Below are 22,616 nucleotides of genomic sequence, written 5' to 3'. Positions count from 1 at the left end.
GAGAGCAGTTGGGTAATGCTCTTGGTAGCTCCTGGGTGCCACATTAAGCATGAATGAATATGGTATCATCAACTCATATATCAACCCCCACCAATGACTCCCTTCAAACAGCTGTGGGAACCCCTCCAAGCATAGCCAACAAGCTCTGAGTGACAGAACCGGCTCCTTAGACATCTAGAACATCTGGTTCACTCAAGAAGCAAAAGGAGATACTGTTGCTCAAATGTGTTTTTACTGGGCTTGCAAAATGGTTAGCAGAGATCTTACTTCAAAAAGGAAAGAAAGAAAGTACTATGAAGCTACTCCACAGAATTGGCAATTATTTTTATAGGAAGTCCCCAAGATAAATAATTTTCACATTTTTCAAACAAAACTCACAGTATCTAATTCACAAAGGCAAAACAAAGGCTAACCACAGAATATATTCAGATAATGAAATCATTACAAAGCAAAAGAGAGTGCAAATAGCTGTCAGGAAATCAGAAACTCAATGGTTATTTCACTCCTGCACCTAGACATCTTACCAGTTTTGCTCTGCGACAAAACTAATATTATGGATGGGCTCCCTGAGGAGAGAGCTCTGGCAGGACAGGGCTGCTGGGCAGCTGCTTTTGTTTTTCTCAGCTGAGCATGTACCAAGACAAGCTCTGATCTGAAGAGTCCTACATGAGGCTTCTCAGCAAAGTGAGCAAGCTGGAGCCAGAGGGTGGTTAGTTGCCCCCAAACCAGTCCATTCCCTGCAAAATCTGAGCTTGGACATCTAGATCCTCAGCACTCTCAAATGACACTGCTAATTTTCACTCCCACTGGTCTCTCGAGAAGGCTGGTGCTGTCTAACCCCTGAAATTCTTGGGCCGAGGCAGGAAGAGAAAAAGCCTTGCTGCTCCTTCTCTTGGTGGAGAAGAGGAAGGCGTGTCACTACCCCATTACTAACCTGCTGTAGAGGGTGGGGTTGGCGATGACGGGGACGTGAGAGGTGAGCTGGCCCCAGATCCTGCTAAGATAAAACACAGATAAACCCTCATGGGGACCAAAGAAAAACATTTGGATTTTGGCCTGAGCTGGTACCCACCATTGTCTAAGAATTCGCACTTGGTTGATGGTGTGGGCCTTATGGAATAACATGATGAGGGACAGAAAATTCAGAGACTAGACTCAATGACGACAGGCTTTAACCCCAATGTTGGGACAACTTCTTTCCCCAGGCCTGTCGCTTCCCATTACTCCTACAGCCTGCGTGGTTTGACATAATTTTTTTTTTTTGGGCAGCTGGCTGGTATGGGGATCCAAATCCTTGACCTTAGTGTTATAACACTGTGCCCTAACCAACTGAGCTAACTGACCAGCCCTTAGCCTGCTTTGTGCAATCAACGACTTATGCAATTGGCTGCAACATCTCTTCCTGACCCAACCCCCATCCCTGGGTAGTGACAAATGGCAGTGACTACAAGCAGTACAGGGGACAGAGAGGTGCACAGCACCTGGTGGGGGCCTCTCCAAGGGAAGTGAGAGCTCCCCACAGCATCCGCTCAGCAATGCTTTCTGTAGAAGTTCCATTTTATCAGCAGGTACATTCAATTAGATAGGGTAAGCCTATTCAGTGTGTGAATTTCCCAGTCCTTTTCTTACCTGAAATTCAGTAAACATCCTTATTTACATTAAAACAATGTGAAAATCCCATATGTTGCATGCTTTTTCTGGGCCTACTAACCTTGCTATATTTCAGAAATTCCCAAGTTCTCAGCATCTCTCCATTACTTGGAAATGCCTAGAAAATATCCCCCTAGCCTGACATAGAAGTAGCTCAATGAGCAGATGGAGGTTCCTACATAAGCCTCTTCTGTGGAGATATAAAGCCCCCTCCCACACATGGAAGTCCTGTGGAGAGGTTAACCAAAGCTCCCTAATCTGGTGCTTCCTGAGCTAACAGGCACACACACCCAAAAGCAAGGCTGTCGTCACACGCTCCTGAGGAGCCACCGCTAGTCATCTGGTAAGCCTCCAGCTGTCACTTCACTCACTACCCACAGGATGTGTTTGTGCCTCATGGACAGTGGGCACCATGTGAAATGTTCTAATTAAACCACATCTCCCTCCAGTTTAATACCTTTCCATTCTCTGCAATATTCCCTCAGGTCCCTGTAAAATATGAGAAGTGTTTTACTGAAAAAGGAGGTAAAACTTAGCACATGCTGTTTTCATACTGTTTGTAGTGCTAACGTATTTTAATGAGGAGAAGACTGAACTTGTGATTCCAATAGGGTCTGGGAATGATCTGTACATCTCCATCAACAACTACTACTTCACTTTCCTAAACTCCTTGACGGCACGAGGGTGTCTTGGAGTCCTTGCAGTTCCATCCGGCTGCCTGTGGCATAGAGCTTTGCAGGCAGGCAGGGTCTCAGGAAGGTGGAGAGCACAGAGTCAGGCTTCCTCTAATTTATAAAGAATCAGCTGCTGGACAGAATGACTGCCAGTCAGACATTCTGGCTGGAGACATGACTCAGCCTAAGGATGACAATGACTGGTGCACGTCTATCACATCAACCATGGAGAAAACAGACTTCCAACTCTGAAATTACCCGCCATCTGCAACAGCATATCCACCCCCAAGGAGCCTGCCACAGCCCTCACTGGGACCACCAGGGCCTGGGCCTCCCCTCCTACTTCTCCCTTGCAGCTCTCCCTGAGCCCCACTCTGGTCTTGACCCTGCAGTGGTGTCAACATGATTCTCTCCCTCCTTCTGGAGGCTTCTCAGTTCCAAGTCTTGCAGTTTCCACTCCACCCACACCACCGGCCGTTTTCCAGCTGCTGCTGGTCCAGCCCTCATGGCTGCAGCTGAGCCATCTTGTGCACTCCTCAGCTTCTCCTCCCGCCCTAGGCAGACATCCTCCTCACTGACTTCACCGAGGAGACTGAGGCCTGACTTGTGAACACCCTCGATTTCCCCCCTTCTTTCCACTTTTCAATGTCTCTACCCCTTCACCTGCCGCTCCTCCCTCCTGTCTCCAGGAAGAGATGGATGGGCTTCCTCCACAGCTGAAAATGACAGCTGGGCCCCTGGGCCTTCCAGCCCCCCAGTCGCTCCCCTTTTTGCATCTGCAGCGATTCCTGTCTGCTAGGTCCTTCTCATGCCTAAAGGTATAATCAGCTATCCTTCATCCCTCAAAAATCTCCCCTGCCCATGGCCCTCCAGGGCAGAGCCAACGCTACCTGGGTTAGGGTGAAACTCTCTCTTCTATATGTGGAACTGTGAATCTACTTCACAGATTCAAAAACTAAAAGAACTGGAAGGCTGCACAGATCACTCAGTCTGGCCCTGATTTTCAAAGATGGGGACGTTAAGGCCCAAAGCCAGAGGGACTAGGAGAGAGGCAGCTGGGAATGGCAGCAAGGACTGCCAACTCAGGACAGTGTTCTTTGTACCATCTCAGCCTTTCTGGAATGATGCTTCTTGCCATTCCCACACACCCTGAAGTCCTTTCTTTAGTCCTCGCAGGAGGGTACATCCTCCCACATGGGGTTCAGAACAGAGGGCAGGATTTAGGGTCGTTTCTGTTCATGTAGTTCTACTGAAAAACAGGGGGCCTTGAATTTTAAGTCAGGTCTGTTTTTCTTACACGGATAATGCTCCTGGTGTTGTAGGTTGATTGAGTCTTGGCATCAGTGAAGAGCTGAGCTACCCAATAACCTCTGAGGTCCCTTTCAGCACTTGAGTCCTGTGAGCCTGTAAGTGCTGTCACAATCCTTCATCAGGGACAGAGTTCTTTTGTTTTCTGCATTCATTACTACACTGCCCAGTCTCTGGACCTCTTAACTGACTACAGACTCCTGATCCTGACCTCTGGGTCCCGGGTCCCACTACAGTCTATAACCAGTTACCTGAATTATTGGAGTTGCTGTACTTTGCTGAATGCTCTTCACTATTTTCAATAGCAGATCGTTTTGACTTCTTTAAGAATAAAAGAAGGGTGGGGAGGGGAAACAAAGAAAAATCACACTGAAGCTGGGAGTTAGAATAAAAATATTTTCCAGGCACACAGTTAAACTAGCTACAGACAAGGTCATAGTTGGACTCGTAACTTAATATAGTGAAGAAGCCACAAGCCAAAGCTAAAGGGGGAAATAAAACCAAGAATGCTGACTTTACTATCTCAAGCCAATCATTTCCTCCAATTACATTATGCCATAATCAGCCCAGCAAGCCAGGAAACTGTATGGTCCATTTCTCTGCTGATATTATGTGGCTCTTTTAAAAGCTGCAAACCAGTCATCTGGAAATAGTTTTAGCTTTCAAGGAGATATAGCACAAAACCCATCATTAAGTATGCACCATTAACCTAGAACTTTCTTTACATGTAGTTAAGAATCCAGAGAGAATTCAGAGAGACACCAGGCTTACCTTTCGAGCTAAAATCTTTCTCTTTTTTCTCTCTTCCTCAGATCCGTGGTGTGACTGAGCTCTTGTCAGTCTTCGATGCTGGTGAATCTTTAAGAGACCACAATCCACCACAAATGCAAGCATATCATACATAAGGAGGTTTCCTAAGAAAATCTTCCCAAACATGTTTTGCCAAATCAAATCATTTGTATAAAAAAATCTTTCCTTGTTCAGCTTATCTATATCCCAACTTGGGTCTGGATGTCAGGGGAAGCGTATGCAAGATGAAGGACTTTCTCACTTCCCCCAGTTCCTTCCTGCCTTTCTCTCTTTTATAGAAGAGGAGTGTGGTATCTGAGATCTTTAGAGCATGGACCATACATGCCCCCAATCACCACCACTCGGCATGCCTTTATCATAAAGGATGACCACCCTTTGTGGACATGTTTGTTTCCCCCATAGACTGAGCTCCTTGACGGCAGCACTGTGAAGTATTCAGCTCTGTGTTGCAGCATCTAGCCTGAGCCTGGTAGAGAGCAAGTATACACAAAATATTTATAGAGTAACAGTCTGTCAAAAGTCAACCACTGGGGGATACCATTGCAGAGGATGGGGACACTGAAAGATCAAACGGCAATGAGGAACTATTATCAATTCACCTGTTTCTGTTCTTCAATTAGTCTTTTTTCTATACACTCTTTGGCAATTCTCAATGCCTCTTTTAACTTTGTAGGAATCTGAAAGAAGAAAAAAATACATAATCAATCGAGTAAAGTGGCTGGAGAATCTCCTGAGTCCTGGAGTCAATGAAGGAACAGTTAGTTGTCAAGAAGGAAATCATCTGGAATAAAATCAGTTAAAGCTGCCCATCAAATCCTATCCCAGCCACTTCTGGTATCCCCAACATGCTCACTTCTCTAGAATATTTTAGCAATTAACACATAAAACTAAAACATAAATAAACATGATATATGTTTCAACTAATTCAAGTAATTCTCAAGGATTCTGAATTGCCAAAACAATACTGAAAAAGAAAAACAAAGTTGGAGGCCTCATATTTGCTGATTTTTAAACTTATTATACAGCTATGGAAATCTCAACAGTGTGTTACTGACATAAAGACAGATACATAGACCAATGGAACACAACAGAGAACCTAGACATACACCCTTGTGTATATATTCAAATGATCTTTGACAAGGTTGCAAGAACACACAATAGGGAATGTATAGTCTCTTCAATAAATGGCATTGGGAAAACTGGATATCCACATGCAAAGAAATGAAGCTGACCCTTTTATCTTACACCATATACAAAAATTAACATAAAATGGATCCAAGACTTAACCATAAGACCAAAAACTAAAACACTCCTAAAAGAAAACAAAGGGGAAAAGCTTCATGACATTCGATTTGGCAATTTTGGGGGTATGACACCAAAAGCACAGGCAATAAAAGAAAAAATAGATAAAATGGACTTCATCAAAATTTAAAGTTTTGTGCAACAAAGAACACTACTGACAGAGTGAAAAGGCAATCCAAGGAATGGGATAAAGTATTTGCAAATCATATATCTGATAAGGGGTTAATATCCAGAATGTATGAAGAAATTCCTACAACTCAACAACAAAAAATACGTAACCCAATTAAAAAATGGGACCTGAATATACATTTTTCCAAAGAAAATATACAAATGGCCAAAAAGCATATGAAAATTTGTTCAGCATCTCTAATCATTAGAGAAATGCAAATCAAAACTACAATGAGATATCATCTCACACCCCATAGGATGGCCACTATCAAAAAAATAAAATAACAAGTGTTGGTGACGATGTTAAGAAATTGGAACCCTTGCGCACTGCTGGTGGGAATGTAAAATGGTACAGCTACTGTGGAAAACGGCATGAAGATTCTTCAAGAAACTAAAAATAGAAATTACCATATGATCTAGCAATTCCACTGTGGATATATATCTGAAAGAATTGAAAGCAGGATGTCGAAGAGATATTTGTACACCCATGTTCACTGCAGCATTATTCACAATAGCAAAGAGATGGAAGCAGCCCAAATGTCCATCAACTGATAAATGGATAAAGAAAATATGGTATAGACATACAATGGAATATTTATTATTCAGCCTTAAAAAATGGAAATTCTGTCACATGCTATAACACAGATGAACCCTGAGGACATTATGCTGAGTGAAATAAACCTGTCACAAAAGGACAAATACTGTATAATTCCACTTACACGAGGTACAGTAGTCAAAATCATGCAAACAAAAGGTAGAATTGTGGTTGCCAGGAGCTGGGGGGAGGAGTAAATGGGGAGGAGTTGTTCTATGGGTATAGATTTCAGTTTGTAAGTTCTAGAGATCTGTTACACAGCAATGTGAAGACAGTTTAATACCATTGAATTGCACACTTAAAAATGGTTAAGATGGTAAATTTTATATTATGTATTTTTTACCACAATTAAAAATTTTTTAACTATCAAGCTTACTAGAACAAACACACAGAAATTCAAGTAATTATAATATTTTATAACTTCAGAGAGATTTTCTTTGTGAAAGGTTTATGTTCTAAATTTCACCAGATTAAGCTTTTTCCTGTTGGGCGATACTCCTAACAACAGCCCAGTTTGTTTCTGAGCCTATCATTTCTTAATTTATTAGCTTTTCAAGCCACAAGGACTTCAGGCCTGGAAAACAGACATGCAGATCATGTTGAATTTTTTGTCTTTATTATTCCTTTTTTTCTTTCTTTTTTTTTTTCTTGGTTTTATTTTTGTTTTTTATTTCATTGGTCTTTATTATTCTTTAATAAATTTTAAGGGCTGGCAGTTAACTTAGTTAGTTATTGCGTAGACTTGTAACACCAAGATCAAGGGTTCAGTTCACCCTTGTTACTGGCCAACCACCAAAAAAATTTTTTTTAATAAACAAATATTAATTTAAATGAGTTTTGAAGTTCCCCATACCAGCCAGCCACCAAAAAATTAATTAAATAAATAAATAAATTTTAATTTTAAAGAGTTTTGAGTAGGTAATACAGTCACATAGTTCTATCCAAAGAAGTATAAAAGGGCACATGTGCAGTAAAACGTCTCCCACCTAGTTTCCTTCCATGGGAGCAACCAATGTCACCAGTTTCCTGTGGATCTTTCCAGAAAGTCATCACACATAAAAGAGCTTAACAACAGTTTTCAAAATCATACTGTCTCTGCTCTCAGGCTTAGGAGGAAAGCAAGATCTAATACTAATCCGTGAATCCTGGGGGCTGAATTTCAGAGTTGGAGGAGAGCATATTTATTGACAAGGCTGCATCCATTTCCTAAGAAGTTTCAGTGAAAAAGAGATAAATTTAAATGTTTTTTCTTTCCTACTTCAGATTCAATGAAAGTTTATGGTCTGAACTCCTCTAATGGGCCAAACAGGACAGAGGAAAGCATTTCTCTCACCTATACAATCTTCTATCCCTACCTTGGTTTTGTTTCTTTGTTTCAGTTTTCTAAATTTATTTTCATCATAATAGTATTACAAGTTCTTTTGGAACATAAAGAGGAGAGAGAGAATTACCTTCATTTTCCCACCCCAAATAGCACTAACAGTGAGCACTGATGTGAGCCAGGCCTGCATATTTAACAGATGAGCTCCATTGTCCAATCACAACAGACACGTATTACAACTTTACACACGAGTAAATGTAGGCTCAAAGACTGAGTAATTGTCCATAAGTCAGTGCCTCTCAACTGGTGGCAATTTTGTCCCCACATCCCTGCTGGGGACACTTAGCAATGCCTGGAGACATTTTCGGCTGTCACAAGGGGAGATCGAGCATTGGGTATTACTGGCATCTAGTGGGTAGAGTCCAGGGATGCTGCTTCACCTCCCACAGTGCACAGACCAGACTCCCCAACAAAGAATTATCTGGCCCCAAATGTCAAATGCTGCCGTTGAGAAACCCTGCTGTTGATGATGGCTAGTACTGTAAGAACAAAGTAAAGAAAGCATCAATCTGGTTTTTTCAGTTCCAAAGCCCACGCTTTTTCCATTACACTGCATAACACCACAGCTTCCCAGGAGACGTCCTTCCCATCTTTTTTCTAGACACAGATATGTTGTTTTACACACTGTATTTTATATCTTTTTTAAAACTTAGTTCAAATACTATTTTCTACATTACTACAATGTCTTTATAAATTTCACTTTTATTAGATAAAAATATTTTAACAAAGAGATGTACTATAAATTATTAAACTAGTCTCTAATCGTAGTGTATTTAGATTATTTCCAAGTTTTCCCTGTTACATACCTTCTCTTTCTTGGATTAAAAAAAAAAAACTAACTTTCAAAGTCATATTTATGTCACAAACCAAAAAGTGATATAATTTGCTTTACCTTAAACTGTGGCTTTTCAGAAGTGGTTAATAAAACATCACTGAATAATCTGTAAAGAAAAGATATGAACAAAAAAATATTTCTTGAACCAGGTATACTCTCAGAGTAGTATCAAAACAGATTGACACCTTTAGCCCATGAGGTCTCCCTTCCCCCCATCACATCCCCTAGCCCAAGACCAATCCACCATTCCATGTTTATCAACAAACATAAAAGAGTTTAAAGGCTCCCCATTGTGACCTCAGGAAACCTCCCCACCTCCCCACTACCTCAGAGGTGTTACTAGAGGGACTGGGCCAGCTGGGTCTGGATACTGGATGTTGTTTCCCCACTGTGGGGCAATGAAGTATTTAAAAAAATTATTTTGGGCCGAACCCGTGGCGCACTCGGTAGCGTCCGGCGCTGGGAGCGCGGCGATGCTCCCGCCGCGGGTTCGGATCCTATATGGGACTGGCTGGTGCACTCACTGGCTGAGTGCCGGTCACGAAAACGACACACACACACACACACAAATAAATAAATAAATAAATAAATAAATAAAGAGTATGCATGCTAAAAAAAAAAAAATTAAAAAAAAATTATTTTTGCAAATACTAATTTGTAAAAGTATTGCAAATATATATGCAGTAGATATTTCTAAACAGAATAACTTGTTTTGCTTTTTTTTCTTGCCTCAGAAGATGATAAAATTTATTCTATAGCTCAGTAAAATAAAAATGTTCAAAGTGGAAAGGAATTGTCCTGATTGGAATCTAACAGAAAAATAATTTTATTCTGAGTATTTCTCATGCTTCATTTAAAAAAATAGTAGCTTTTGAAGTATATCAATTCTCTTTTTGAAAGTATGTTATTAAAAACAGTAGCATGAGGAATTCTGGATATCTTTAGCTAAAACAGGTCAGAGGATTTAAGTGGTTGCTTGGGTAGTACCCAAGTGACTATAAGTGAGTCTTTCCTTGAATATTCCCCTTGTTTTAAGGACAGGAAACTCATCACAAGTAGAAATGACAGTGGTGAACTTTCCCCTACATAGCTCCCCAGAGTCCATTTACTTCCAGACAGTACATATTTGAATCCACTTTAGAACTGGAAGACTGGGGGGTGCAAATGCAAACTCAAGTCAGTCAACCTGTACACAGGCTGCTCCCTAACTAAAAATGGAGTCTGTTCTCAAGGTTTGAGTGAAAATTGTTGTTTTCCAAACTAGACCTATTTTTCCATATTCACATTGTTGCTAATAATTGTATGTTTGGAGACAGATGCTCCAGTGTCTGCCGAACATGAACACCAGAATGACACATCCACCAGGCAGGCGCTCTGTTCATCACAGCCTTTGCAAGGCCTAGAACAGTGCCTGGCCTATAGCAGGCCCTCTCGAAACACTTGTGGAAAGAATGAACAAGAAGCCTGAAGTTATCTCTACCTCCCATGAACTCTGGCTGCATGCACTTCCAGCTGTCCCTTGCCTTGTGTCTCTATATTATTATTTGCTGAGCCTATGTGTTATGCTACAGGCTGGTATAGACAAGCACCAGGTATACTGCATGGCATGTCAAAAAAAAAAAGGGCTGGCCAGCTAGCTCATTAGTTAGAGTATGGTGTTGATAACACCAAGGTCCACAGTTCAATCCCCGCACTGGCCAGCCACCAAAAAAAAAAAAAAAAAAAAAACCCAAAATACCGCCAGGCATGTGATGCTCAAAAAGCATAAGCTGAATCAATATTAATCATAACAAACACTTAATAAATGGTTATTAAGTGCCTGGCACTATATTAGGAATCATTTCATTAAATCCTCCCAACCATCTTCTGAGGTGGAGACTATTACTATCATCTTCATTTTATAGTTCAGGAAACTCCACTTCCAGAGGTTAGGAAACTTGTCCAAGGTCACCCAGGTACAAGTGGTGAAGTTAGGATCCACCCCCAGGTCTGTCTGACCACAGCCATACCCTTCTTAACCACTCTGCTGCCTCCCAGCAAAGGAATAGAAAATGTACCAAAGGAAATGCCCCAAAGTACTATTTCAACTGGCTTGATTAACTATTCGTAACCCTGTTTAAGAGAGAATGTCTTCTGAACTCTGAGCTCCTGGCACAGTGCCTGGTACATGCTAGATGTTTAATAAATAGCACCCAGTGAATAAACGAACAAACAAAAGCATGGGAGCTCAGAAATACATTTCCTCCTCCTGGAGGGCAGACCCTCCAAGGCCTTGTGACTTGTGAACTACCCACAGCTGGGACCAACTGGTTTGCTGATACAGGGTCAGAAAGGAGAGCTGCTTTAACAGGCACTCCTTCGGTACTTCCCAAGCTGGGGGCTGCCACATGTACACACACACGATGCTGACATTGATGGAGGAGAAACGTACATAAAAACAACACTGATGTTAAAGGAGAGCAATTAGACTAAGAGAGCAGAGAAGTCACAAGGAAAAGGTCATGACATCATGCTGCGAGTGACTGCCTGCAAGCAGGTCACTTCAATTTTGCTGGTAATGCAATTGAGACTTTACTACAGTACCAGGTGCTTAGACACAGTGGTCTGGTGTTCAACACAGTTATCATGATCACAACCAATGCATATGATTGACTTACGGCATCTGTAACAGCCGGGAGACGGCAGGCATGCCATTTTTACAGGCTTCACAAGACAGCGTAGACTCCAACACGGCCACTTGAAATGAACAGATACACATTTTAGTTCCACAGAACACGCTGGCAACTCCACTTGGTGATGAAAAGTTTGACACTGCTTTGCACTAACTGTCTGCGGGCTGATCAGGACAGTGTCAAAACTCTTCACACACAGACAGATGGCATACGTGGGGAGGGGGAATGTTGGCAACACTAGTGTTACCAATGACTCAAAAGAAATGGCTCATCAAAAAAAAAAAAAGAAAAAGAAATGGTTCAGAAACCACATGCTGACAGAAAGCTGAATATATTTCAAAGAAAATTGGAGGCAGAATTCAAGACATCATTCATAAAAGTGTTTACTCTTAAAAGAGAAGTAAACACTACACAGAGGTAAAATTCTGAACTTGAAAGACATTTTGCTGCTTGCCTGCTTTTAATCACAACCAGCACACAAAAGGCCAGTGGTTGATATCTTATCATCCAACACCTTGGATGCTATAAACAAGAGCAGCCAGACTTTCCTACCTACAGGTCACTGTTCAGTTTCCACTGTTCAAACTCAGCACAAAATACTCTCAGGGCCTGTGTTCTTGAACTGCCTCATTCGACACAGTTACACTTGTTGGAGGGTTGACTTGCATACCTCCAAGGCACAATGGTCCAAGAGCTACCTTTCCCTGCCCTCTCTCTGCTCTAGCTGTGAGTTCTGAGCTGGTTGTGGTGGGGATGAACAGGTCCCTGGATTAGTCTGCCTCAGTTTCTACATCCCTCCTTCCTAAGGGTGCTTCCAACTGTCCTCTGGCTATCCTCAGCCTCTCAGATATTGCTGGAAGAGCTCCTGGATCCAACTTGTCTGGGTGTCTGCATTCCTGTCTGCCTGCCCTAGGACTGGGCTTGCTAGGCTCTTCTCTACCAGGCTTCCAGCCCTTGCAAGTCCCACTCCAGCTGTGGTCTGATTCCTGACACCTGCCCGAGTCCTCAAGACTGTCTTCAAGTTGCCTGGGCCTGGCTTCTGCTTCTGCATCAGCCTCATACTGGCCATATTTCTCACTACGTCTTCCTGCTTCCAAAATTGTAGTGCATTTTACAAAAAGTTCCTGCAGGTTTTAGATAGCCTGACAAATGAACAAGCCATCTGAATTTTCACTGATATGTACTTAAGTAAATTACTCAAATCTGATGTACTTTTAAATTGGGTAAGAATATCTGCCTGTGGAGGGTGGCAACTTCCTCTGGGTCTTTCCTGGACTCTAGAAAAGGGGTGAGTAGTTCTGCAGACTACCAGGGCCTGAAAGACACTTCCAAACCCCATACTGACCCACAGCCATGGATGGTGCAGGAGGGAAGGAGTCCACAGGCACCGAGTCTGGCGGTCGGCCATAAGTCATTTCATACAGTAAGTGGCCAAAGCAGTGGACATCCACACTTTCCAATGTCTGTGGAAGGAAGAGAGCAGTGGCATGTGAACTCCTTTCGGTTTGGCTTTGTGAACCTCAATGCTCCTGAGAACCCCAGCTCCCCCTGAGAAACAAGGCCCAGGGACAGCCCCACTCTAAAGCCTTTTGTAAATGCTCACAAAGCATTGCTCTGACCAAAGGTCTTGGTCCTACCTACGCTTCACGGTTTTCTAATAAGTGATTCCACTCCCTTCCTTGCCCCACCCACCATTTCTACTTGGTCTCCTGAAGATACTGCAATGCTCTGTAGGAGAAACAGGGCCAATGGGTGAGGCCTGCTCAGTGCATACTTCCTGTGTTGGCGTATCATGGGTCCTGCCATGGGGATAATTTACACCTAAAAATGAACATGCTACTTCATTACTTTAACAACTTACATTGATTTTCCTAAATTGTGAGAAATAAGATCGGTAGAAGGAAGGCAGGCCCAATAAGGAATTCTCAAGATCTAGCAGCCGGCAAGTATCCCCATCCAGCATCACATTGGAGGCATGAAGATGCCCATAAGGGAAGCCCTTGTCATGTAGAAACTTTAGTACCTATTAAAAAATACATATAGGTTACATTTTCCCCCAACTCCTTCACATATAAAGTAGGTTAAACTTTGTTTTTTTTAAGCCAATATATTTTGAAACAAAATCAAACAGGTCACTGGGGAGAGTCCTGAAGAAAAATGCCATCTCCATCCATTTCTTTAGAAAAGAGGGACACTGAGTGCTTTCCAGCTGTGAGACTGTGAGGCTCAACACCAAGTCTCTTTGCCAAAGAACAGACAAGCAGTTTGCCAAAAGGCTCTGCTTCAAGCACTTTCTGATCCCAACAGGCCAGCTCTCTTCAGGGCAGGCTTGATCTGCCTACATTGATGAGTAAAGCTATCTTATCAGTGCTTCCACTTGTAATTCAGGAAACAGGGTTGAGTTAAAAACATCTCTAGTCCAATCTCTCCTCAGAATATATTTGGCTGTTTATGAATAGAAACACACAACAGGCTCCCACAAAAAGAAGCAAACTTTTCAGCTGACATTTAAATAAAGAGTGGCTCACCCAGTAATGGAGATGCCTGGAAACAGCCTTCCACAGACCGGGTGAACTAGAGCAGTGAAAGTCCAGAGGAGTGCCCAGGGCAATCCACTGAGGACTAGAAGAAAATAGTACAGCTTTTCTTTCTAGCTGTTGTTTTTTTAAAAATTGTACTCTTTTTTAACTTGCAATATACAAAACTTATTAGTAGTAGTACATGTATATAATTTTGAGTTAAATATATATAAAACACTGGGAAGGCTATGCTGAAATTTTTTTTTACTGATAGGGTTGCACAATCTCAGAAGCTTGAAGAATACTGATCTAGGGCGTGACATGGGAAAGGCTTTATACCACTGGTTACAATTCTGTACGGGAGTCATACGGTTATGTATATAACATAACAGAATTAAAAATCTTGGCACAGAGATAAAGATCAACCAAAGATAATACAAAAGGTGGTATCCACGCAGTGAAGTTCTTAAAAATCAGACACTAAATTCCAATAGCTAAAGCTTTGGGAATTTTGTAGATCTAAATTACTGTCTCCTTAGTCTCAAATATTTGCTTGCTGTGGTAAAATATGACAATGCCATTAGTTTATAAGTAATCAGACAACTTAAGCAATTTTGGACATTGCCTGAGAATTTTTCCAAAAGAATAATGTAATTCTGCATGAAATTCCAATGCAACTTAAACAAAAATTAAATACATCTTACTTCTAATATTTGCCGACCATATGTTTTTATTTGCTGGAGTTCCAGGCCCTGAATCTTCTTAGGGTTGCAGTACTTCTTTAGAAATGGGTCTTTTGGTTTTGCCTTTGGAAAAGAACAAAAAACACATAAGAAAGAAGCAGAGAGGGCCAACATCTGCACACAGGCTTCCTGAACAGGTAGGACTCTACAGAGGCTAGGGCACCAGGGACAGCCACCCCACGGGATGTGGGTTTTTAAAAATACTACAGTCTATGGAGTTGATAGAAAGAGGCTCACCTGGGTTCCATCCCTTCTCTAGCTCAGTGAAGATGTGCCTGGTCTTGGCCTTAGCAGACCCCAAAGTCTTGCATACTGTTAGAATTCTTCAGTACTGCTTTGTTAAGTGCAAGATACAAACTTTAAAACTGACCTAAGAACTGCTTACAACGTAAAGGTCATAATCATTAAATATTCAATCTTCCCTCATGTGGGGAGAGAAATGCTCTTTAACCAAACTGGGTAGAGTCTTTATTGCTAAAATAAAAATAAATTCCAAATAAAATCAAAATTAAAATAAAATGCTCAGGGCCTAGCTTCTGGAACCATAAGGATCAAGTATCAATAACAGGTCCTAAAGGGACTTGAGAACTTCCTTGTAATCACGAACTTGTACCACAGTACCTTGTAGATCAGATCCTTCAAAGTTCCTTTTTCATTAAACATCCTAATTAGCAATGCTGATGATTCATTAGCTGTGGCAAAGGTAATCCGATAGATGTAAGGGTGCTGCCAAAACAGAAAAGAAATTCACATTAATTTGCATTAGAATGTTTCTTTTAGATCCAGGATTTGGTTTTGCAGAGTCAAGTACCATCTTGGTAGTTTAGTTGCATACAAATGTGGTGATATTCCCTGAACACACGGCGTTTTCAAGTTATTAGATGATCAACTAGTTCTTCCTTCTTTGGATAGGGGAAGGGACATAAACTGTGGTGACAAAAGGAAGTGAATAGCTGACGTGGTAAGCTCTACATGTATCATTACCTCTACAGGTGTCTTTGGTGTGTGCTTTCTCACAGTTCAGGCAAAAGTATAGTGGAAGAGAGGAAAAGTTTGAGTTTTTTGAATAATGGTTTTAATATTCTGCCTCTGTAAATTGGTGAAGAATACAGCTAACTCTCAGAACAGTCAAGTGGGGACCAGGATAAATATGTCTTTGCTCACAGCTTTGCTGAACATTCCACACTGCTGTTTGGGTGCCAAGCCAGGGAGCATGACAGCCAGAAAACAAGCAAAAGCAGCATCCATTGACATCTCAGCCCTTTCCAAGGCAGCTGGCATGAATTTTCCTGCCCTTTTACAGAAGTTTGCAATATGATGATTCACAGCGTCCTCCTTAGATGGGGACATTGACGTCAACCAAGTGGGGTGGGGAAAAGACCAATTATTCAATGACTCAAAGGGAAGTCCTCATATGACCTAGAACTTTGGTTACATGAACAAACTGGCTCCAGGCAGGTATGACAATGCCCCTACCTCAAAGAGCATCATGAAAATTTAAACCCATGGGAACTGAGCTGTGCAAGGATTTCGGGGGCTGGTGTGGCATGGGTTGGAAGGTAGAAAGGTGTGTCTAGGAAAGAATAGGAATTGATTGTGAAGTTTCTCCTGACCATCACATCAAAATGGTTGCTGATAATTTTTTAATAACTTTATTTGAGATATAATTCACATACCATTACAATTCACCCATTTAAAGTATACAATTCAATGGTTTTCAGTATATTCATAGTTATGCAACCATCACACAATCTAATTATAGAACATTTTCATCACACCAAAAAGAAATTCAATGAATAAAGTAAAAATCCTTGAGTCCACACGGATATAAATAAAGAGAGAAGGGAAGGTCTTCCTTACAGTAGAATGCCAACTAATGATGGAGTTCGAAAAATCATATTAAATGCTAAAACTAGTGGGTTTGATAAAGAACAAGATATTTATATAGTCTCAAAATATCTCTCTACACATTACCTATTAATTCTAGGTATTTATCTCAAGAAAATAATTAAATATGGATACAAATATTTAGCCAAAATTGTTTACTATGTTTTTTTTTCTTTTTCTTTTTAATAAAAGCAAAAAGCTGGAGGTGATCCAAATGTCTAGTAGAAGATTAGTTAAGGGCCGAGCCTGTGGCGCATTTGGTAGAGTGCTGCGCTGGGAGCGCAGCAACGCTCCCGCCGCGGGTTCGGATCCTATATAGGACTGACCAGTGCACTCACTGGCTGAGTGCCGGTCACGAAAAAACGACAAAAAAAAAAAAAAAAAAAAAAAAAGATTAGTTAAGTAAACTAAGGTACAGCCAGTGATAATTCTATACAGTCAGTAATAATGATGCACTATATTTATTGACAACTAAAGATGTTCATGGTACACCATTAATGAAAAAAATCAAGTTTTAAGACATATGTATATAACTTTTCAAAAAGTCATATAAAAATTCTAGAAAAGTAACAATTGGGCCTTTTGGTTCATACTTCTGGTTGGTTGAGATTACAGATGAGTTTTACTTTCTTATTTTTGCTTATCTGTGTCTTCTGACTTTTCTACAATTAAAATGCACAACTTGTATACACTGTTTAAAAGCACATCCATTAAAAGAAATTTAGAACTGGGTATCGACAGCCTGTGTCACACAACCAATCAAACTCAAAGACCACAGCATTTTCTTGGCCGCACACTGCACCTCATTAAAAGCTTGATTTTGGGGCTGGCCCCATGGCTCACTCGGGTGAGCGTGGTGCTGTTAGCGCTGAGCCCAGTGTGCTCGCTGGCTGAGCGTGGTGCAGAGGACACCAAGCCGAGGGTTGCGATCCCCTTACCGGTCAAAAAAAAAAAAAAGCTTGATTTTGCCAGCTTGATGAGATGAACTTGCAAACCCAAGTGGACATGTCAGTGTAATTGTGCTCAGTCCATGAATGACTCATTTTCATGCACACGACAGATAAAGAACATCTACACTAACTCAGTTTCCTGGCCAGGTAAGTCTTTGCTGAAGACCTTCTACACATACTTTGAAATATATCAGTGTGGTTCTTTCCACTGAAGGCCTCTGATTAGAATTGTGCATTAGCATAAATAATGCCATGTATTCCTAAAGGCCAACTAAATAGCCTGTGAAAGTAGTAACTCAAGAGAGCAAAATGGCCATTTTGCCTTTCCTTCACCCAGCTTATCTAAATCCTTATTCTGTTTTCTCAGGCTAGAAAGAGATCTTTTAATTTCACTGATAAAAACACCCTCACCAAGAACAAGAGGCTTGGAGAAATGGCTGCTTTCCTTCTCTGATATTTGCTTAAAATCTAAATGCTACATTTAAACTACCACGTTTCATGTGTTGTGCAGATGTCATGAATACCATTTTAAATGGCCTCTGATCTATGGAAGCAGCCCTGCACAATTTCAGTATGAACTGAAATCCACTGTACTTCTCTACTCTCTTGAGCCTATGAAGTATTTCCAGCTCTCCTCTCCATGTTCACCCATAAGAAGTCACTGTGAATCTGTGATAAGCACTGAAAATAACAGAAGGACTTGTACTCACCAAACAGGAAGGCAGAAGTTTGATTAGACACTGAAAATCTTTATCTGACAAGTACTTATCCGGGCCAAGGTCAGCCTGAAAATATGGGAGGAAATATCAAAAGAAAAATTCCTTGTAAGTCTTTTTCTACAATTTATGTGTCCAATACATGACTGTAAAGCAAAAATGAAAACCACACTAAGTTTTGCTGCCTCAAGGCCCTTCTGGAGAGCCAGTGTGTAAACATACAAATACCAGGTAATCTTATCTAATTCCATTAACAAAATGTATCACTAGAACTCCTAAGGTGAAAGAGATAAAATTTTTAAAAGCCCAAGTATTTTCTTTAGAGGCAAACTCCAAAACTGTCAACCCTAAAGAGATTCCAGAGAACTATTTTAAACTGTTCCTATTTCTTTCCAAATGTTTATTAGTTGATCAAATATAATTACATCTACATAACCAAATGCAAAGTGACTTAAAAATGACTCTCCTTTAACGTAGGACTGAGGAAGCCTTTACGTCGTCACTTAAGAGCACAGTATAACTTCATAATTCTCTTGTCAAATCTACTTTCATAAACCCATCTAAAGTCCCTGAAATGTGACTGAAGCAAAAAAATTAGCTTACCCAGCTTAACACTAGCCGCTCCTTTGGCTGATTTTTAATCTTCATCAAGAAATATTTCTTCCTTATCCTCCAACCTACCATAAAAGCAGAGACATGCTATAGCTAATAATTTTTGCAATAACTGATACAAGTTTCATTGACTAAGTAATTAACAAAAATTAAGTTTGGCAATATTATCCACAGCTACATAGGTACCAGTAAAACAACTATTGGATAATGTTGGCATGATAAAGGCCACAATAAAAAAAAATTTTTTTTTAAAACTGTAAACAAAGAAAGTATTCATGGAAATAGTAGGAAAAACAGCATTTAATTAGTTTAGATTTAGTGAAAAAGACAGATGAAGAATAAATGGTGGTTCCAAAAGTTACTACCGTCCAAATCCTCTGACGGGGCTTCAACCAAGATTCATTAAGGGTTAAAAGTTAAGGACTGCACCCTCAAGCAGCAGGCAGGCAAAAAGAAAAAGAAGTCACCTGCATTTAAGTGCTTTCTTGCTATGGTATCAGAAAGCATACTAAGAATCCATTTCTGTGATCTATATTTTTAACAGAATGAGCATACCAGTTTCTTACCCATGTCTTTCAATGGTTCTACCACCTCCCACTTCGGTTCTGATCGAAAGAACATGGAAACCTGTTGTAAGGCAATCTCTGCAAAGACATTTTAGAAAGTCATTAGTCAAACATATCAGGAAAGGGCCATATACTTAAGATATTATTCTTGCAAATGAAATCCTTATAGTCTATGACCTTCTTAAAAAACTAAATACAAAAAAAAAAAAAAAAAAAAAACCCAAAAAACCCACACAGACTAAATGCAATGTGGGTTTCTAGATAGGATCCTGGAACAGAAAAAGGACATTAGTGGAAAAACTGATAAAATGTTAATAAAGATTGTAGTTAATAGTAATGTACTAATATTAACTTCTTAGTTTTAATAATGAGTTGTGGTTATATAAGATGTGAAATTAGGGGAAACTAGGTGAAAGGATATGAAACTCTCTGCATTATCATTGTAGCTTCTCTATAAATCTAAAATTATTCCAAAATTAAGAGTTTATTAAAGAAAACTGTAATTATTAATGATGCGATTTAAATTGGAAAATCAAAAATAAGTAAACTAGCTGGCCTAAGCCAAGAATTCAGTATATGCACCAGACCACAACTCAAGCCCAAGATTTGAACATGTTCTAAGGCCAGCTTGCAACAGCATTTAATGTTGCTCCAAGTGATATTTATCCCATCTTCATTCCCCATGGAATTACAGCTTTCACCAACAAAGAAGTGATTAGCCTTAAATATGTATTGGAAACAAAAGCCAATGTTTTAGAAAAACATCTATGTACAGCAACAACACAGTTCTATTGTGGGAAATCACTAAAATGCCTGTTTACTAGGGAAAAAAAAAAAATCCATCCTTCTTTTTGTATTCATTTATTATGAGAACATTTCCCCCTTTTAAGAAGACAATGACAAAAGGAAGTTGTATAAAGTTCACTATTTTAAGAAATTAACAGAATAACTGTGCTTTTACATTTCCTGTAAAAAGCAACATCAAATATTTGCCATTTCCCCTTAATGCAATGAGCAAATGAAGCTACTGCAGATGCCTGAAAGCAAACAGCAGTCCTCCAAACGCATGTGAAATGCCAGCTCTGCCGAGCATTAATTACATTCCAGGCAGACTGGGAGGGCACGAGGGATTCCACAGAAATACTCCCCATATGTCAAAATGACCTCACTTAGAATTACCATGCCAAAATCTTGATCACTTTCATGTACTTTACAGTACATTATGAGTTAAGAGATTTGAGAAAGAGAACAATTTACTAGCTATTTGTTTACTGACTCAATATGTAAAGTATCAATGGTATTTACTCAGATGGAAACATGTGATGACCAAATACAAAAATGGCTCCGTTCACATCTGTTCTAACTACACCGATGTGCGACAAACCATACAGAGGGATTGGGTGTAACAGAAGCCAATAAATTTTTATAACCATCACTGGAAACTCTGTACCTCCTCTGTAATTAATGTTGATATCAAGTGTTTTTAGTATTTCCAAAATAGTTTGAATATAAACAATCTTAAAATAACTTGAACATAAACTTAAAAGGAAATTATTTTAAGTGAAACTCTCTTATTTCAACTTTGAGAAGGATCAAGAAAAATAATTTCCTAATGTGGTACAATGTCATTTTAAGAGACTGTAAAGGACAGTGGTTCAAAAGTAACAGTGATCACAATTCCCCACAAAATCATTATTTGACAATATTTATTGTATGCAACTATGTACCATACATTGTTTTAGGAATAGAGGAGTCTGCTTTGAACAAATGGAACATGCTAGATTTGTTACTGATAAACTGAGGTTTGGGAAACAGCTTTTTTTTTTTTTTTTTTTACCTCAAGCATCAGGAAATTGGACAAAGGACTTTTTTTCCATTGAACTGTGATTTATTGTCAAATAAAATGCATGACTACCTAGCTCCCTATATGAATCCCCTCTCTAACCAGATTCAAGTGGCACATTTCAATGCTAAACATCCACTCCTCTGTTTAGAAGCCTTTGCTGGCTCCCCACTTCCTTACCAAATCAAGACCAAGCTTCTATACTTAGTGTTTAACCTGCCTCTGGCTTTATCTCCAACAATGTGTAGTGCCTCACACCATTCACTGTTGGGGTTCAGAAAATGGTATCCCAAAATATGGCGCTTCAGCATGCTCAGGACTTTGAGCGAAAGGAGATCAGAAGGCCTCAGAAGCAAGTTCTCTCTGACCTTCTCCTGCCCTTCTGTCTCTCACCCCTCTTTCTCTTCCTGAGCAAGTCACAGAAACTAGAATTCCTCTTCCTCAAGGCAGGTCATAGAAACTAAAACCTTTCTCTCCCAAAGCCAGCCATAAAAACTAGAAATATTATTCTAACCTTCCCCTACCTTTGTTTGTAGGAGCTGACTACAAAGAAATTCTCTGACCTACCTTGTCTGACAGTAGGTCAGAAGACCCTCATTCCAGAAGGGTCCTGCCCCACATGTGGGAGGAAGGAATACTACACAGAGGCCAAGAAGAATCTGAACAGACAGGCCTTGCTGGATTATTCCCCCTTGTCTATTATCATTAGATCATATCCTTTTGACCAATCATATTTCTACAAGGCTGTCCATTCTTCATCCAACCTAAGCATAAAAACAGAGTTTTCCCTTGGTCTTTGGACCTTCATTTCTGAAGGCTTTCATGCCATGTAAAACTTTGATAAAATCAATTTGTTATGCTTTTTTTCTTCTTTTTTAAAATTTTTTTATTTTATGTTTTCCTCTTGTCTTTTGTTATGAGTGTCAGCCATGACCCTTATGATGGGTAAGAAAAAGTATTACAACTTTCTGTCCCTAAACTACACTCTGAGACTTCCCTACCATGGCTCCTAAAGACTGGCCTTCCCCCACTTCCTCAGCATTTTCCATCTGGCCCATCTATCCTTTTGAGTGTCAGCCTAAATTTGCTGCTCTCCTAGCCAGGACTCCCTCCCTCCCTCTTTCCTCTGTATATTCCCAGTGCTGTTTCTGTCCCTCTCATGGAATTACTCATGGTCCATCCTGTATTAGGGTTCCTCTCTTCCACTAGACTGTAAACACTGGCTGGGAGGATACATCTTCATCTGCGTAAAGCCCAGAACCATATGGAAATACTTCTCTCTCTCCTCATGCTGCTCTTCCTGGAGCACTGGCCCCTGCCTCTGGGCTTAGCTAACTTCTGCTGACCCCTCAGATCTGTGTAGGTGTCACCTCTCCTGGGGAGCC

The 22,616-nt window shown here is 40.3% G+C and overlaps 1 protein-coding gene across 8 annotated transcripts in view; it reads right to left on the bottom strand.

Annotated features, from left to right (window-relative positions):
* Window positions 1-22,616, bottom strand: part of PXK (PX domain containing serine/threonine kinase like) — a 73,400-nt gene that overhangs the window by 9,746 nt on the left and 41,038 nt on the right. For 3 of the 8 annotated variants that reach the window (XM_063114980.1, XM_063114983.1, XM_063114986.1), the window contains 13 exons: window positions 19,389-19,466; window positions 18,814-18,887; window positions 18,205-18,279; window positions 15,279-15,383; window positions 14,619-14,720; window positions 13,257-13,418; window positions 12,741-12,858; window positions 11,381-11,459; window positions 8,781-8,829; window positions 5,042-5,119; window positions 4,404-4,490; window positions 3,884-3,953; window positions 935-997 (listed from right to left, as the gene is read on the bottom strand). In XM_063114980.1, coding sequence (XP_062971050.1) covers window positions 935-997; window positions 3,884-3,953; window positions 4,404-4,490; window positions 5,042-5,119; window positions 8,781-8,829; window positions 11,381-11,459; window positions 12,741-12,858; window positions 13,257-13,418; window positions 14,619-14,720; window positions 15,279-15,383; window positions 18,205-18,279; window positions 18,814-18,887; window positions 19,389-19,466 — 1,140 coding nt within the window. The remainder of the gene's footprint in view (window positions 1-934; window positions 998-3,883; window positions 3,954-4,403; window positions 4,491-5,041; window positions 5,120-8,780; window positions 8,830-11,380; window positions 11,460-12,740; window positions 12,859-13,256; window positions 13,419-14,618; window positions 14,721-15,278; window positions 15,384-18,204; window positions 18,280-18,813; window positions 18,888-19,388; window positions 19,467-22,616) is intronic. The other 5 variants (XM_063114981.1, XM_063114984.1, XM_063114987.1 and 2 more) reach the window with 2 other exon arrangements.

This window comes from Cynocephalus volans, chromosome 11 (assembly GCF_027409185.1).
Source record: "Cynocephalus volans isolate mCynVol1 chromosome 11, mCynVol1.pri, whole genome shotgun sequence".
NCBI lineage: Eukaryota > Metazoa > Chordata > Mammalia > Dermoptera > Cynocephalidae > Cynocephalus > Cynocephalus volans.
The sequence above is the reverse complement of the archived record's forward strand: the minus strand, read 5'-3'. Positions and strand labels throughout refer to the sequence as shown.